The 10,734-nt window shown below is 59.5% G+C and overlaps 8 protein-coding genes across 8 annotated transcripts; 5 read left to right on the top strand and 3 right to left on the bottom strand.

The window, feature by feature from the left end:
• Positions 1–548, top strand: SDRG_11308 (elongation factor 2). The gene is made up of 2 exons (XM_008617340.1): positions 1–104; positions 150–548. The coding sequence occupies exons 1-2, from the start codon at positions 52–54 to the stop codon at positions 511–513; spliced, it is 417 nt and encodes a 138-aa protein (XP_008615562.1). The 5' UTR covers positions 1–51; the 3' UTR covers positions 514–548.
• Positions 549–1,230: 682 nt separating this feature from the next.
• On the top strand, positions 1,231–2,213 carry SDRG_11307 (hypothetical protein; the record flags this gene model as incomplete). The annotated part of the gene is made up of 1 exon (XM_008617339.1): positions 1,231–2,213. The coding sequence occupies one exon, from the start codon at positions 1,231–1,233 to the stop codon at positions 2,122–2,124; it is 894 nt and encodes a 297-aa protein (XP_008615561.1). The 3' UTR covers positions 2,125–2,213.
• Positions 2,214–2,597: 384 nt separating this feature from the next.
• On the bottom strand, positions 2,598–3,248 carry SDRG_11306 (hypothetical protein). Its single transcript, XM_008617338.1, has one exon. It carries the CDS (start codon positions 3,213–3,215, stop codon positions 2,661–2,663), a length of 555 nt encoding a protein of 184 aa, XP_008615560.1. The 5' UTR covers positions 3,216–3,248; the 3' UTR covers positions 2,598–2,660.
• A 428-nt stretch (positions 3,249–3,676) lies between these two features.
• Positions 3,677–4,113, top strand: SDRG_11305 (hypothetical protein). Its single transcript, XM_008617337.1, has one exon. It carries the CDS (start codon positions 3,716–3,718, stop codon positions 4,070–4,072), a length of 357 nt encoding a protein of 118 aa, XP_008615559.1. The 5' UTR covers positions 3,677–3,715; the 3' UTR covers positions 4,073–4,113.
• SDRG_11304 (hypothetical protein) lies at positions 3,798–6,133 on the bottom strand. Its single transcript, XM_008617336.1, has 8 exons — positions 5,884–6,133; positions 5,191–5,833; positions 5,083–5,142; positions 4,962–5,040; positions 4,558–4,913; positions 4,267–4,508; positions 3,998–4,220; positions 3,798–3,950 (listed from the first exon to the last, which is right to left on the bottom strand). The coding sequence occupies exons 1-7, from the start codon at positions 6,046–6,048 to the stop codon at positions 4,146–4,148; spliced, it is 1,620 nt and encodes a 539-aa protein (XP_008615558.1). The 5' UTR covers positions 6,049–6,133; the 3' UTR covers positions 3,798–3,950; positions 3,998–4,145.
• A 728-nt stretch (positions 6,134–6,861) lies between these two features.
• SDRG_11303 (hypothetical protein) lies at positions 6,862–7,430 on the top strand. Its single transcript, XM_008617335.1, has one exon. It carries the CDS (start codon positions 6,893–6,895, stop codon positions 7,358–7,360), a length of 468 nt encoding a protein of 155 aa, XP_008615557.1. The 5' UTR covers positions 6,862–6,892; the 3' UTR covers positions 7,361–7,430.
• A 107-nt stretch (positions 7,431–7,537) lies between these two features.
• Positions 7,538–8,780, bottom strand: SDRG_11302 (hypothetical protein). The gene is made up of 5 exons (XM_008617334.1): positions 8,579–8,780; positions 8,464–8,536; positions 8,237–8,416; positions 7,893–8,186; positions 7,538–7,844 (listed from the first exon to the last, which is right to left on the bottom strand). The coding sequence occupies exons 1-5, from the start codon at positions 8,707–8,709 to the stop codon at positions 7,575–7,577; spliced, it is 948 nt and encodes a 315-aa protein (XP_008615556.1). The 5' UTR covers positions 8,710–8,780; the 3' UTR covers positions 7,538–7,574.
• A 747-nt stretch (positions 8,781–9,527) lies between these two features.
• On the top strand, positions 9,528–10,719 carry SDRG_11301 (hypothetical protein). Its single transcript, XM_008617333.1, has 4 exons — positions 9,528–9,925; positions 9,975–10,283; positions 10,332–10,444; positions 10,493–10,719. Exons 1-4 carry the CDS (start codon positions 9,563–9,565, stop codon positions 10,641–10,643), a joined length of 936 nt encoding a protein of 311 aa, XP_008615555.1. The 5' UTR covers positions 9,528–9,562; the 3' UTR covers positions 10,644–10,719.
• Positions 10,720–10,734: the final 15 nt, after the last annotated feature.

The raw sequence follows: 10,734 nt of genomic DNA, 5'->3' as shown, positions 1-10,734 counted from the left end.
TCGGGTTGCCGCAGTGCGTTTCTGCACGCGCCCGTCCGCCTCGTCGAAGCCATGTACAAGTGCACGGTGCAGTGCCAGTCGGAGCAGCTCGGCAAGCTCTACAGGTACGTCTTCTTCCACCTCATTGCATATAAGATCACAACGATTAGTGTGTTTGCCAAGCGCCGGGCGCGGGTCGTCGGCGAAGAACTCACGGACGGCAGCGCGCTCTTCAGCGTCGAGGCGTATCTGCCGGTCGTCGAGAGCTTTGGCTTTGCGACCGAGCTCCTCAAGAACACAAGTGGCAACGCGAGCAACCCGCAGCTGCTCTTTGACCACTGGGCCGTCATGCCCGACGACCCGTTCTTCCAGCCGACGACGGACGAGGAGCGCGAGGACTATGGCGAGGCGATCGCCGAGCACAACGCGGTCCGGAAGCTCCTCGAGGGCGTCCGGAAGCGCAAGGGTCTCTCGCGCGAAGAGAAGATCGTCGTCCACGCCGAGAAGCAGCGCACGCTCGGCCGCAACAAGTAGACCTTTTGCGCAATATGACGAAAATACACAAACATGCTTTCTCCCACAGGAAATAAGAAGAAAAAGCTTGCACGTGCGGGGATGGAAGCGCGTAGAGACTCCTCGTTCTGTTGAAGACAAGATGAAGACAAGATGATGCCGAGCTGAAGGGGATGGCTCGCTTCGAGATAATGGCGAAAGATGCCAAGGAGTCGGTTGTTCTGGCACTGGCGCTCGGTGCGGATGGTACCTTGCAGCCCCGGATCTTGCAGCATTCTTGGTCCATGGCAGCCTCCAACGACTTCGTCGCTACTTCTTGCTCCGCCAATGCGTCGTTCCTAGCACGTTGTTGTTGTGCCGCAGCATCCTAGGCCTGTGTTGACTGCCTGAGCGCTCGACCGACCTTCGTTTAGAATACTTGACTGACGTGCTGCGAAAAGGCCTTCTGTGCTGAGAAGGCTCTGCACCAGTTTCCTTTCAACACGGCGGCTATTTAATAGCCGCCGTGTTTATTTGGTGTACTTGGGTGAGCAAGTACAATTGTGTCTGCACGCGGTTGTCTAAATCCACTGGCCACAATGGTCGCTGCTCTGACGCCTGCCACAAATCTTGAAGTCGGACGTGTTCATGCCTGCTCTTGACTCGGAGCATTCCCTCACCTCACTTTACATTTCCTCGACTCTCACCCAACTCACCAACATAAACGTCGGGGGCCCAAAGGTCGACTTCGACCCCCTCATGGCTATCACGAGCTTCTACAGCTTTGCCGACCTGGAGCCCGCGCTTCAGCACCGCGCCGTTCAAGCCGCTATCGCCGACATCGAAGGCCGCTACAACATGGTCAACTTTGCCCAAATCATGACCAACTTGACCATCGTAGCGCAACTGCTCGCCACGGCGTTTGCTGGGTCCAAGGGTCACGTCTGCAACACCGCCGTGCTCATGCGCACGTGCAACTACCAGACCTTGGTCAAGGACATGCAGCTCACATGTGCCTCCTTCGTGCGCGGCTGCATCAAAGCCCTCCAGGACTTCCAGACGGCGCTCGAGCTCATGAACGACGACCAGAGCGGGGAGGCGCTCGAGGTGCTGGCCATGACCCGCAACATTGCCGTCACTATGGCAGGCAAGGCCTCCGAGCTCGTCACCAAGTCCGTGGACATGAGCAACCTTGCCAAGCACACAGCCGAGCAGGCGAGGGACGAGCTCGACGCACACAAGGACGCCAAGGAGCGCGAAATGACCATGCATGTGGCCCGCGCGAAGGACCAGGCCGTCCAGTCCCTCGAAGTGGCTGTCCGGTCACTCGCACAGGTCAAGACGGTCTTCGAGAATACCCGCGTCTACTGGGAGACGGTCAAGGTCAACAGCGAGGAGCTCGCAGACCCCGCCCTAAAAAAAATGACCATCTTCAAGGCCAAGCCCGCGCTCCTCAAGCAACAATTGAACAAGAAGTGGTGCGAGTGGCTCGTCCTCGCCAAGATCAACAACTCGGCGGCCGTTGGCATGATCAGCGTCGCTCAACAGGTCGACTACGTCATGTGCAACCTGCCCACGACGGCGGAGGCCAAACAACGGCTCCCCGCACTAATCTACAAGATCCAGGCCCAGCTCGGAATCACTGGCTCGTGAACAGCAGCAGCTGGAGTACGATGAACCATAGACAGCTTGCTCCAGGGCTCCATCGTACATTCGAATGTCGAACTCTGATCCTCAGATATCCCAGAGCTCAACCAAATTCTATCTGACACGACTGCAGCCCCGATGAAAGTGATCGAGTACTGGTGGACGCACACGCACTGTACACATGGATCTATCTCAGCTGGGTCTATCTGAACTGCCGCAGTAAATATATGGGTATGTCTGTATCTACGACGAGGGATCGCCGGAGCCTGTTGTTGGGACGCTGTCAGTTGTCCATTCGCAGGCCTCGAACGACTACGTTTGTCTCAACCGCGTCAGGTGTAGGTCCTGTGGCTCCATCTTCGCCACTTTACGAACGACCACCCTCGGTGTAGGTCGATGTTCGAAAGGCTTAACGGCCGTGTCACTCTTGCTCGCGTTGCCGTCGTGGGCTCCTCTGCTACTGCCGCTACTAACACTGGCGGGGATCGAAGCGGGGAATAGAAGCTAGCGCACTAATATATAAGTTGAAAAAGAGTCGTAAATCAAAACGTTGCGTCGTCCGGCACATCCGGTCGGTCGAGGCTGCTGGGCATCGGGGCCGCGATGATGTCGAGGATGGCCTGGTGGGCTCGCCGCGACCGCGCGCTCGTCTGCACGGCCGCCTCAATCTGCGTGAGGAGCTCGTAAAGGTACCCGATCTCCGAGTGAATGAACTCGGCTTGCTGCTTGAGCTTGGCGTTGTCGCGCACGAGGTCTTCCTGGAGGCAACGCGCAATGTCCATCTCGCGCAAGGTCGCGACGAACGAGATCGGGTCGTCGTCGACCTGCGACTCGGTCATGGAGCTGATGGTTGGGCACTCGCTCACGGTGCCATCGCTCGACGAGTCGCAGCTCACGGCCTCGAGTAGCCGTCGCCGCGGGATGCCCGAGGCCATGCGCGGGATGCGCGACGCCGCCTTGGCCTTCTTGGCGCTGCCGGGCGCCGATGGCTTGAAGAGGCGAGGGATCTTGGACTGGATGGAGGAGGCGCCGTGGTGGTGCTGCCGCTTGCGCTCCTTCGCCCCGTCGTCCGAGGTCGCGCCGTCATGGGCCGCCATGAGGAGGCTAATCGCACCGGCTTTGTGTTGCAAATGGACACCTGGAACCCTCGGCGCCGTATCCGGATGCCGGATACGCGTAGGCAGAGGCGAAACTCCTCGCTCTGGTGAAGATGAGATCGAGTCTGTCGCCCAGTCGGCTGCCTGTGCCAGCAGAGCGACCGGTGGATCGTGGGATCATGTCGGAAGGAGGATCATGGTCCTGATATTGTCTGGTATTTGGCAGTCATTGCTCTCGACACTCGTGGCAGCAGGTGAGGACGAGGATCCTAGAGTAAGAAGGATTGTCCTAGAGACAATGGCACCCAACCAGGCATATTGAAGACACTCTCATGCGCATGCATGGCCAGGCGACGCTCGACACGTCCGTCTAGCCCTCGTCAAGCCATTGCTCTGCCTGAACGAGGCCGACAATACCTCGTGCTTTTTAACTTGTTAGGTAACAGTGCTCGAAAAGCCATCTGGAGTGTTCAGTTTCACACAAGCGGCCAGCAGCAACCATGGGTCTGCTCGAGTGGCTCCTCTGGACGATGCTCGCGCAGGGCAGCGCGCTCGGGACCTTCCTCCTCATGTTCATCGCCACGAGCGCCGTCGTGCAGTTCTGCGCGTTCCGCTTCCTGCGCTTTGCGCCGCGCTGTTCGCTGGTCCCCGCCGCCTTTGTGGCGCTGCCGCCGGACGCGCAGCTCGCCCAAGTCTACGGGGCCTTCGCCATCGGTGGCATCGCCACTTGGGCTACTACCGTGCTCATCGTGCACATCTGGGACCTGCCGCCGCGCACGTACCTCGGGTTCGCGTACTCGTGCTTCACGGGTGGCACGTACGGCCTTGGCCAGTTCTTCCAGCAGTACTACCCCTAGGAGCCCTCCAAAATACACGAAGTAGTATGATTAGAGACACATGGCGACGACGACTAGAGAGACGAGACGGAGACTAGGACGACTGCAGGTCGTGGGTCATGTCGTCGCGCAGCTGGCGGAAGAACGCAAGCTCCTGGTCCACCGACGCCTACGCACCACACTCATAGATCCATATCCAGAGCATAACTGTGTACCAGCGGTCGGCCGGTGGTCGCCACGTGGAGGGGCGGCGCTTGCTTGAGCTGCTGGAGGAAGCTGCCGACTTCGACCTTGGCCGAGGACGAGAGGGCGAACGGTAAATTCGCCTCGTCGACCGGCGGCGACTCGAGGGGCGAGAGACAGCCGAGGTCCAGCACCGACGGCGCAATGCCCCACACGCTGCTGCCGCCGCTCGCGACTTCAAACGACTCGCTTCGCCGGCGCTCGTGCTTGGCGTCTACGCACGTCAAGTTCCCCATAAGAACGTAGAGAGTCTAGGACGAGACCGCGGGTCGGGTGGAACTGCAGCCGCGTGGCCGGAACGTTCTGGGGCGACGCTGACGGCGCCTCGCCCGCCAGCGCTCGGAACGGCGGGCTGCTCGAGAAGAAGGGCGGTGTCGTTCGCGCCGAGCGCTGCTTCTCCGTCGCCACCGAGAAGGGCAGCTGCGACGACGACGACGACTTGTCGCTATCGGCGCTGCCGGGCCGGAATTTGCCGTCGAGCTGAAAGCCGTCGAGCGGTGCCATCGCGCGCACGGGCGTTCCGATCGGGACGGGCGCCGAGTTGGGGTGCAGCGGTGGCGTCTGGAAGCTGGCCTTGGCCATCGTTTCAAGCACCGACACCGGCTTCATGGACGGGCGCCTGCAAAATAGCATTTGTACTAAGTAACTAAGAAGAGGAGGGAGGTACCGGAGCTGCTCGGGAGCATCCAGCGAGTGGGCTTGCTTGGGTGGTGCAGTGTCTCGGCGCGGGTACGACGGTGCGTCGACTAGCAGCAGCATGTTCCGACTGCACATATACGGCAATGTACCGGCAGTCGTTGCGACGTGCGGAATGGCCATCGGCTGCGATGTGGCGTACGGTGTCGCATCTGGGACGTTCTGTCAACTTTGATGATGGAGAATATTGTTGATAATACCTCGGCGAAGCATGTCATCTTCCTGGACGACCATGCGCGCGGGACCGAGCAGCGGGGACGGCGCCGGCTTGGTCTGCGGCGTCGTGGGCACGTAGTCCTGGATGATGGCGTGCTCGAGCGTCGGTGACACATCGTTCGCGACGGGGGATGGCGGCGCCATTTGCTCAATCGCCGCGAGTACGTCTGCCGTCTGCTTGCGGTACATGACCCCGACCATGACGACGCCAAACATCGTGTCGACGGGCTGGAAGCTGTACCGCTGCTTCGTCGTCGCCGTGTCAAACTGCAGTGGCATCTGCGCTTCGCTCTGGCCGAGGTGGTAGCTCAAGCCCACGAGCGCATGGCCGAGATCTTCCTGCTGGAACTTGAGCTGCTGGCTCACGTGGAACGCCGGCAAAATGCGTACGAGGCAGAAGAGCGACCGGAGCAAGATTGCGAGCTGCTGCACGACCTTGCGCAGCTGCGCGATAAAGTTGCCGGGTGCGGTCGCGCCATGCGCGCTGCTCGTCGAGTACGTGAGCTGCCAGCGCTCGAGGAGTGTGTCGCCCATCGAGATGTCGAGGTAGAGCGGGTCGTGGACGTTGGCCTTGACGGGCGCCATGGCCTCGCGCACGCAGGGTACCTCGACCATGTCAAAGTACAGCTACAGCCTTCAACATGACGCCAGGGTTAGCAGCATACAGGCGGACGTACGCGGGTGTTGCGCGGCGCGGCGCCGGCGGGAAAGTGCACGCGGCTCATGAGCACGAGCTCGACGGCCTTGTAGAAGGCCTCGAGGACGACGTGGTCCGTCTGCACCTGGCGCGTCGGCGACGTCCGCAGCGACGCGCTCCGCTCGAGGTGCGTCGACTGCATCATCGCTCTGATCTTTCTTCCAAAAAGAACCGGCAAGGGCTTGATCCGGATACGGGGCAAAAGATAACCGGTTTCGAGGCGGCTCGCGAACAGAGGTGAGGTGCGTTGCCCTCAAGTGACGTATTGACAAATCCTGACTATTCCACTGCACATTTAGCAGTAGCTACTCGTAGTTGCTTCCACTTTGCCAGCATCGGTCCTCGCAAAGACGTATGCAGCCTGTTGTGCCCGGTTTGCGAGGACGAGCCAAAGAGAAGGAAACGTCTACGCTGCGCGGTCGGGCGTCACCATATCGCGCTGACGGTTTGTGAGTTTGAGATTAGCGAGTAGGCGCCTTAAATCGTGCGGTGTGGAATGCGATGGCCCAACGTCTGCACTGCGCTTGCATCACATTTGCCGACTAGCTACGTATAGCCCTGCGCAGATAGCTATACGTCGAGCACTGTTATGCACATTCTCTTACTGTTGTACACATGGTGTGGGGAGCTCGCGAGTCATGGCAGTGAGAGTTATACCGCAGCAGACATTGGCGCGCGCAAATTACTTGTGGAAACGATTTTGATTGGCTAGTTGTCAAACATTTTGGCCAATCCCAGATGCGAATAAACCACGATGGTGTGATGTGGGAGAGCTGGAGTCTGTCAACCAACATTTTTTACGAAATCGCTCCTACTTGGCACATCGATAGAAATGACTTTGGAGAGCGGAACGCGCTACACCGCGTCGCCGTTGGAGGTCTACAAGGCACGAAATGGCTTGTCAAAAATACGTCGTCAAATAGCCACGAATAGCCACGTTTAGTATCCGGTGTTGTCCGGATGTTGGGACTTCTCGAAACGTGGCCAGCATGACGGCGCGGTGGAGCACGCGGCTGCTGAACCTCCGGACGCGCGTCCTGTACAAGACCAACAAGCTCAAGTACGACACGCAGAAGACGGCCGAGCGCTTCTGGTACGGCTCCAAGAACGTCGGCAACGCGACAGTCCGGGTCCCGTTCATGATCACGACGCAGATGAAGCTCGACCTCGCCAAAGCCGGGTTTCCTGCAGCGTCTATTGGCGCGCTCACACCGGCCGAGGCCCACCGCGTGCTGCAGCAAAAGATTTCGTTCGACGCGTACGTGGCGTCGCCAGCGAGCCCAGCGCCCACGCCAGTTGCGCCTTCCTCGGTGGCCGTCGTGTCGGCGCCGGAGCCTGTCGACACAAGCTCGTCGGCTGTGGCGCTGGTCGTGGAGCCCGCAGAGCCCATTGCGAGCGAGAGCGCAGTGTCATCGGCTGTCGTCCTTGTGCCCGACGCGCCCAAGCAGGCGCCGTAGTAGTAATAGACGTAGTGCAATAGAGGCGTGCTCGTGACCCGATAGTAGTTTTGTCCAAGTTGGCTCCACGAGTCCTCGCTACCTGAGGAGCTATTCTGCTGTTGCAAATCTCCCAACGGACTCATCGTGATGCCAGCACAATCAGTCGAGAGCTCGTCGTCATCACAGTTGGTCGACTCGGTGGCGTCAAATATGCATGGATTCAAAGTTAGTTCTACTGCTTGTGCGCCTTGCGGAGGGCGATCACGATCGCGCACGAGCAAATGATGACGGCGCCGAGGACGCTCCAGAGGTTGATGGCTTCGCGCAGAAGCGTAATGTCCCAGATGAAGACAAAGACAATGTCGAGGTACCGCATGACGGACGCAATCCCGACGTTCTCGAGCTGGAAACCCTTGGTCATGAAGAGCTGACCCACAAAGCCGAGGACGCCCGTGGCCACGGCCGCCGCCCACACGTCCGGCGTCAGCGTCACATTGATGCGCTAAACAACGTATACGGATGAGTACTCCATCGTATCTTCTGCTTCTACCTGCTCGACAAGAAGCATCCAGAGACCCGACCCGATCGTGCACGTAAGCATGAAGTACTGGATGACGACCATGAAGTGGAGGCCCTTGAGCCCCCGCACGACGACGTAGACGAGCGCTTGGCTGGCTGCTGCGCAGAGGCCGCCGACGACCGCAAACTTGGAGCCATGGACATCCTCTTCGGCCGACTCGCCAAAGAGGAACGACGGCCGAGAGACGCAGACGACGCCGATGAACGAGCAAAGCGCGCAGCCAAACGAGACCGGGTCAATGGTTTCGTGCAGGATGAGCGCGCCCTATACGTACATATCAGTTCTGAGATGGTGCGAAATATCGAGCGTCGTACGAGGAAGAAGGACCAGACGGGGCTCGTAAAGATGATGACGCTGGCGTCGGCCAGCACCATTTGGGACATGGTCCAAAAGCCCAGCGACATGGAGAGGAAGCCGACAAAGCAGCGGATCGCGAGGAAGAAGCGGTACTCGGGCGCGACGTACAAGCTCACGCGCTGGCACTTGACCGCCATCTACGCAAACGATAAGCTTGCAACCAAGCTCATTGCAGAAGCCGTACGAGGATGAGGATCCAGGCAAAGCCCGAGCGCCAGAAGACCGTCTCCATCGACGACATGACGTAGCTCTCGTACCTAGACAGAATGAGATGCATGGACGAAGAGTCGTGACGGTACTTGATGGCGCAGGACATGAGGCTGAAGGTGAAGGCCGAGCACGCGACGAGCGAGAGGCCGAGGAGGTGGTGGTGCACCGGCGCCTCCGGCTTGGGCGACACGAGCGGGAGGACCTCGGACTTGGATGCCATCGTTCGTGCGGGCAGATTGCAGTTTGACGGACGCCGGTCTTATTCGGATAGGGACGAACCAATCATTGGCGACGTCGACGTCGGAACGAGCCACCGGAACCAAGCCGTCGTCGTGCAGTCCTCTACGTCGACTAGAAGGAGCTCTACATTTAGAAGGGCCAACGTCCATGAGAACGGCAGGAGGTTGTACTACGTTGAATTTTCTGAGCAGCAGCCATGATCAAGGACAGAGCAACCAGCTTGGCGGGGCGTCGTGGCAGGTCCATGCAAAAGTGATCAACCAGTTGATGAGCCTAACGACGGCTGGTGCTTGGCGCGCGAATGAGCAGTGCATTCTTCCTCGCGCTTCGATTCCAAGCAGCCGAGAGCCGCATCGTCGATTGGCGTCGTTCGTTGATTGTTGTCGAAGGCACGGTGGTCGCCATCTGCCTCCGATCCTGAATGTCGCGGTACGACGAACGGGCACACGACTCACTCGATCCACGCCTAGCTATCCACGCTTGCAGTATTGATCTATCTTATCCAAGGTATATCCATCCATGTATCCAAAGCGACTGCAACCATCATACATGTACAAGTTTACGAGCTCAACGAGAGCTCGTCGCTGGCTGCAGCCAAAGGGATCCTGGGCTCGACTGCGCCGCGATTGGCGGAAAAGCAACCCATTTAGGGCCAATCCTAGCATCGATCAACTCCTTCAAAACAAGGAGCCTCGCAGGTTCTGTGGCGCGTTGCCCCTGTGTTCAGCTGCGTCTGTACGACCCGTGTCAAATCGCAAGCGAAAAGGTTGAAGTGGGAAAATTTATTTCTTTTGCAGCAATAAAAATACAAAATCCCAGCTTCCAGCACGACGATGGCCAGCTACGACGGCGTCGCGGTCTCGCCCTCCAAGAAGCAGGCGCTGCTTGGCGACGCTGCACCTCTCCGCATCGTCGTCGTCTCGGGCAAGGGCCTCGTCGCGCTCGGCAGCGACGGCCTCACGAGCAACTGCATGTGCGAAGCCACGCTCATCCTGCGCGGAGGCAAGACCACGACGACCAAAACCAAGGTCGCCAAGATGACGCGCAACCCGCTGTGGCACTGCCCCGTGGCCTTGGACGCGCATGCTGTCGCCGACATTGAGAGCCTCCAGATCGCGGTGCGCCACGTCTCGGGCTTTACGTCCAAAGAGATGGGCGTCGCCGTGATCCCGAGCGACTTTTTCCTTGGCGAGCAAGTACGCAGTACCTCGTAACGATCAAGATGCCCACTGACGCTTCCTGTAGAACGCCGAGCAGTGGTTTGACCTCGCGCCCACGTCGACCATGATGCGCCAGACGTCGTTCCGCGAAGATCGGCCGTACGGCCAAGTGTGCGTGAGCTTGTCCTCAACTACGGCGCCGCGGTCGCAGGGCAACTCGTCTGTACTCTCCGCATCGTCGAGCGTTCCGGCCGCTGCTTCGTCCGATGCATCGGTCGTGCGCAAGCATGATCCTGTCGCCGAGCTCGTTGCCGTCCGCAACTGCCACCAGTCGCTGCCGCAGCCAGGCGAGACGTGGTATGTCATCGCCGCGTCGTGGGTTGAAGCATGGCTCGTAACTCTACATCGATTTCAATGGGCCAGAGCTCACGTCGTGCATTAGACCTTTGTGGCCAAGAAGTCCAATGACGCGCCCGGCGAGGTCGCCAACCAGAGCCTCCTGGACCCCACAACCGGGCGGCTTCGCGCCACGGTGCATCTCAAGACGGACGCGCGGTGCGTCCGACGTCTCTGACGTACACATACCTACTGACGACAATGTAGGCTTATCGATCCGCAGAGCTGGGCGCTCTATCGTCGTTGGTACGGCGGCGGTCCTGTCATCGCGGTGCAGGTCCCGACCGACGTCCGCAGCGTCGGGCGCTGGATGGCCAAGCTCGATCTGCCGTCCGTCGCCGTCGTTCACGCCCCGTAGTGCTCTTATATCTATCAGCTGTGCTTTTGTGCATCTCTAACACTTGAATGAATCTGTCGTGGTCGCCCGTCTGGTCTCTGGTTCGGATCGA

The sequence above is a fragment of the Saprolegnia diclina genome (genome assembly GCF_000281045.1).
Source record: "Saprolegnia diclina VS20 unplaced genomic scaffold supercont1.40, whole genome shotgun sequence".
Classification (NCBI taxonomy): Eukaryota; Oomycota; class Saprolegniomycetes; order Saprolegniales; family Saprolegniaceae; genus Saprolegnia; species Saprolegnia diclina.
The sequence above is the reverse complement of the archived record's forward strand: the minus strand, read 5'-3'. Positions and strand labels throughout refer to the sequence as shown.

What these genes read in the sequence shown, in the direction of transcription:
- SDRG_11301 (XM_008617333.1), top strand. Translation starts at nt 9,563, where the DNA reads ATGGCCAGCTACGACGGCGTCGCGGTCTCGCCCTCCAAGAAGCAGGCG. An exon ending in CGTGGGTTGAAGCATGGCTC is followed by an intron (nt 10,284 to 10,331) that starts GTAACTCTACAT and finishes GTCGTGCATTAG; the next exon opens with ACCTTTGTGGCCAAGAAGTC. An exon ending in CATCTCAAGACGGACGCGCG is followed by an intron (nt 10,445 to 10,492) that starts GTGCGTCCGACG and finishes ACGACAATGTAG; the next exon opens with GCTTATCGATCCGCAGAGCT.
- SDRG_11303 (XM_008617335.1), top strand. Translation starts at nt 6,893, where the DNA reads ATGACGGCGCGGTGGAGCACGCGGCTGCTGAACCTCCGGACGCGCGTC.
- SDRG_11304 (XM_008617336.1), bottom strand. Translation starts at nt 6,048, where the DNA reads ATGATGCAGTCGACGCACCTCGAGCGGAGCGCGTCGCTGCGGACGTCG. An exon ending in GCAGTTCCACCCGACCCGCG is followed by an intron (nt 4,509 to 4,557) that starts GTCTCGTCCTAG and finishes TGACGTGCGTAG; the next exon opens with ACGCCAAGCACGAGCGCCGG. An exon ending in CGACCACCGGCCGACCGCTG is followed by an intron (nt 4,221 to 4,266) that starts GTACACAGTTAT and finishes TGTGGTGCGTAG; the next exon opens with GCGTCGGTGGACCAGGAGCT.
- SDRG_11305 (XM_008617337.1), top strand. Translation starts at nt 3,716, where the DNA reads ATGGGTCTGCTCGAGTGGCTCCTCTGGACGATGCTCGCGCAGGGCAGC.
- SDRG_11306 (XM_008617338.1), bottom strand. Translation starts at nt 3,215, where the DNA reads ATGGCGGCCCATGACGGCGCGACCTCGGACGACGGGGCGAAGGAGCGC.
- SDRG_11308 (XM_008617340.1), top strand. Translation starts at nt 52, where the DNA reads ATGTACAAGTGCACGGTGCAGTGCCAGTCGGAGCAGCTCGGCAAGCTC. An exon ending in CAGCTCGGCAAGCTCTACAG is followed by an intron (nt 105 to 149) that starts GTACGTCTTCTT and finishes CACAACGATTAG; the next exon opens with TGTGTTTGCCAAGCGCCGGG.
- SDRG_11302 (XM_008617334.1), bottom strand. Translation starts at nt 8,709, where the DNA reads ATGGCATCCAAGTCCGAGGTCCTCCCGCTCGTGTCGCCCAAGCCGGAG. An exon ending in TTGCCTGGATCCTCATCCTC is followed by an intron (nt 8,417 to 8,463) that starts GTACGGCTTCTG and finishes TCGTTTGCGTAG; the next exon opens with ATGGCGGTCAAGTGCCAGCG. An exon ending in CCGTCTGGTCCTTCTTCCTC is followed by an intron (nt 8,187 to 8,236) that starts GTACGACGCTCG and finishes ATGTACGTATAG; the next exon opens with GGCGCGCTCATCCTGCACGA.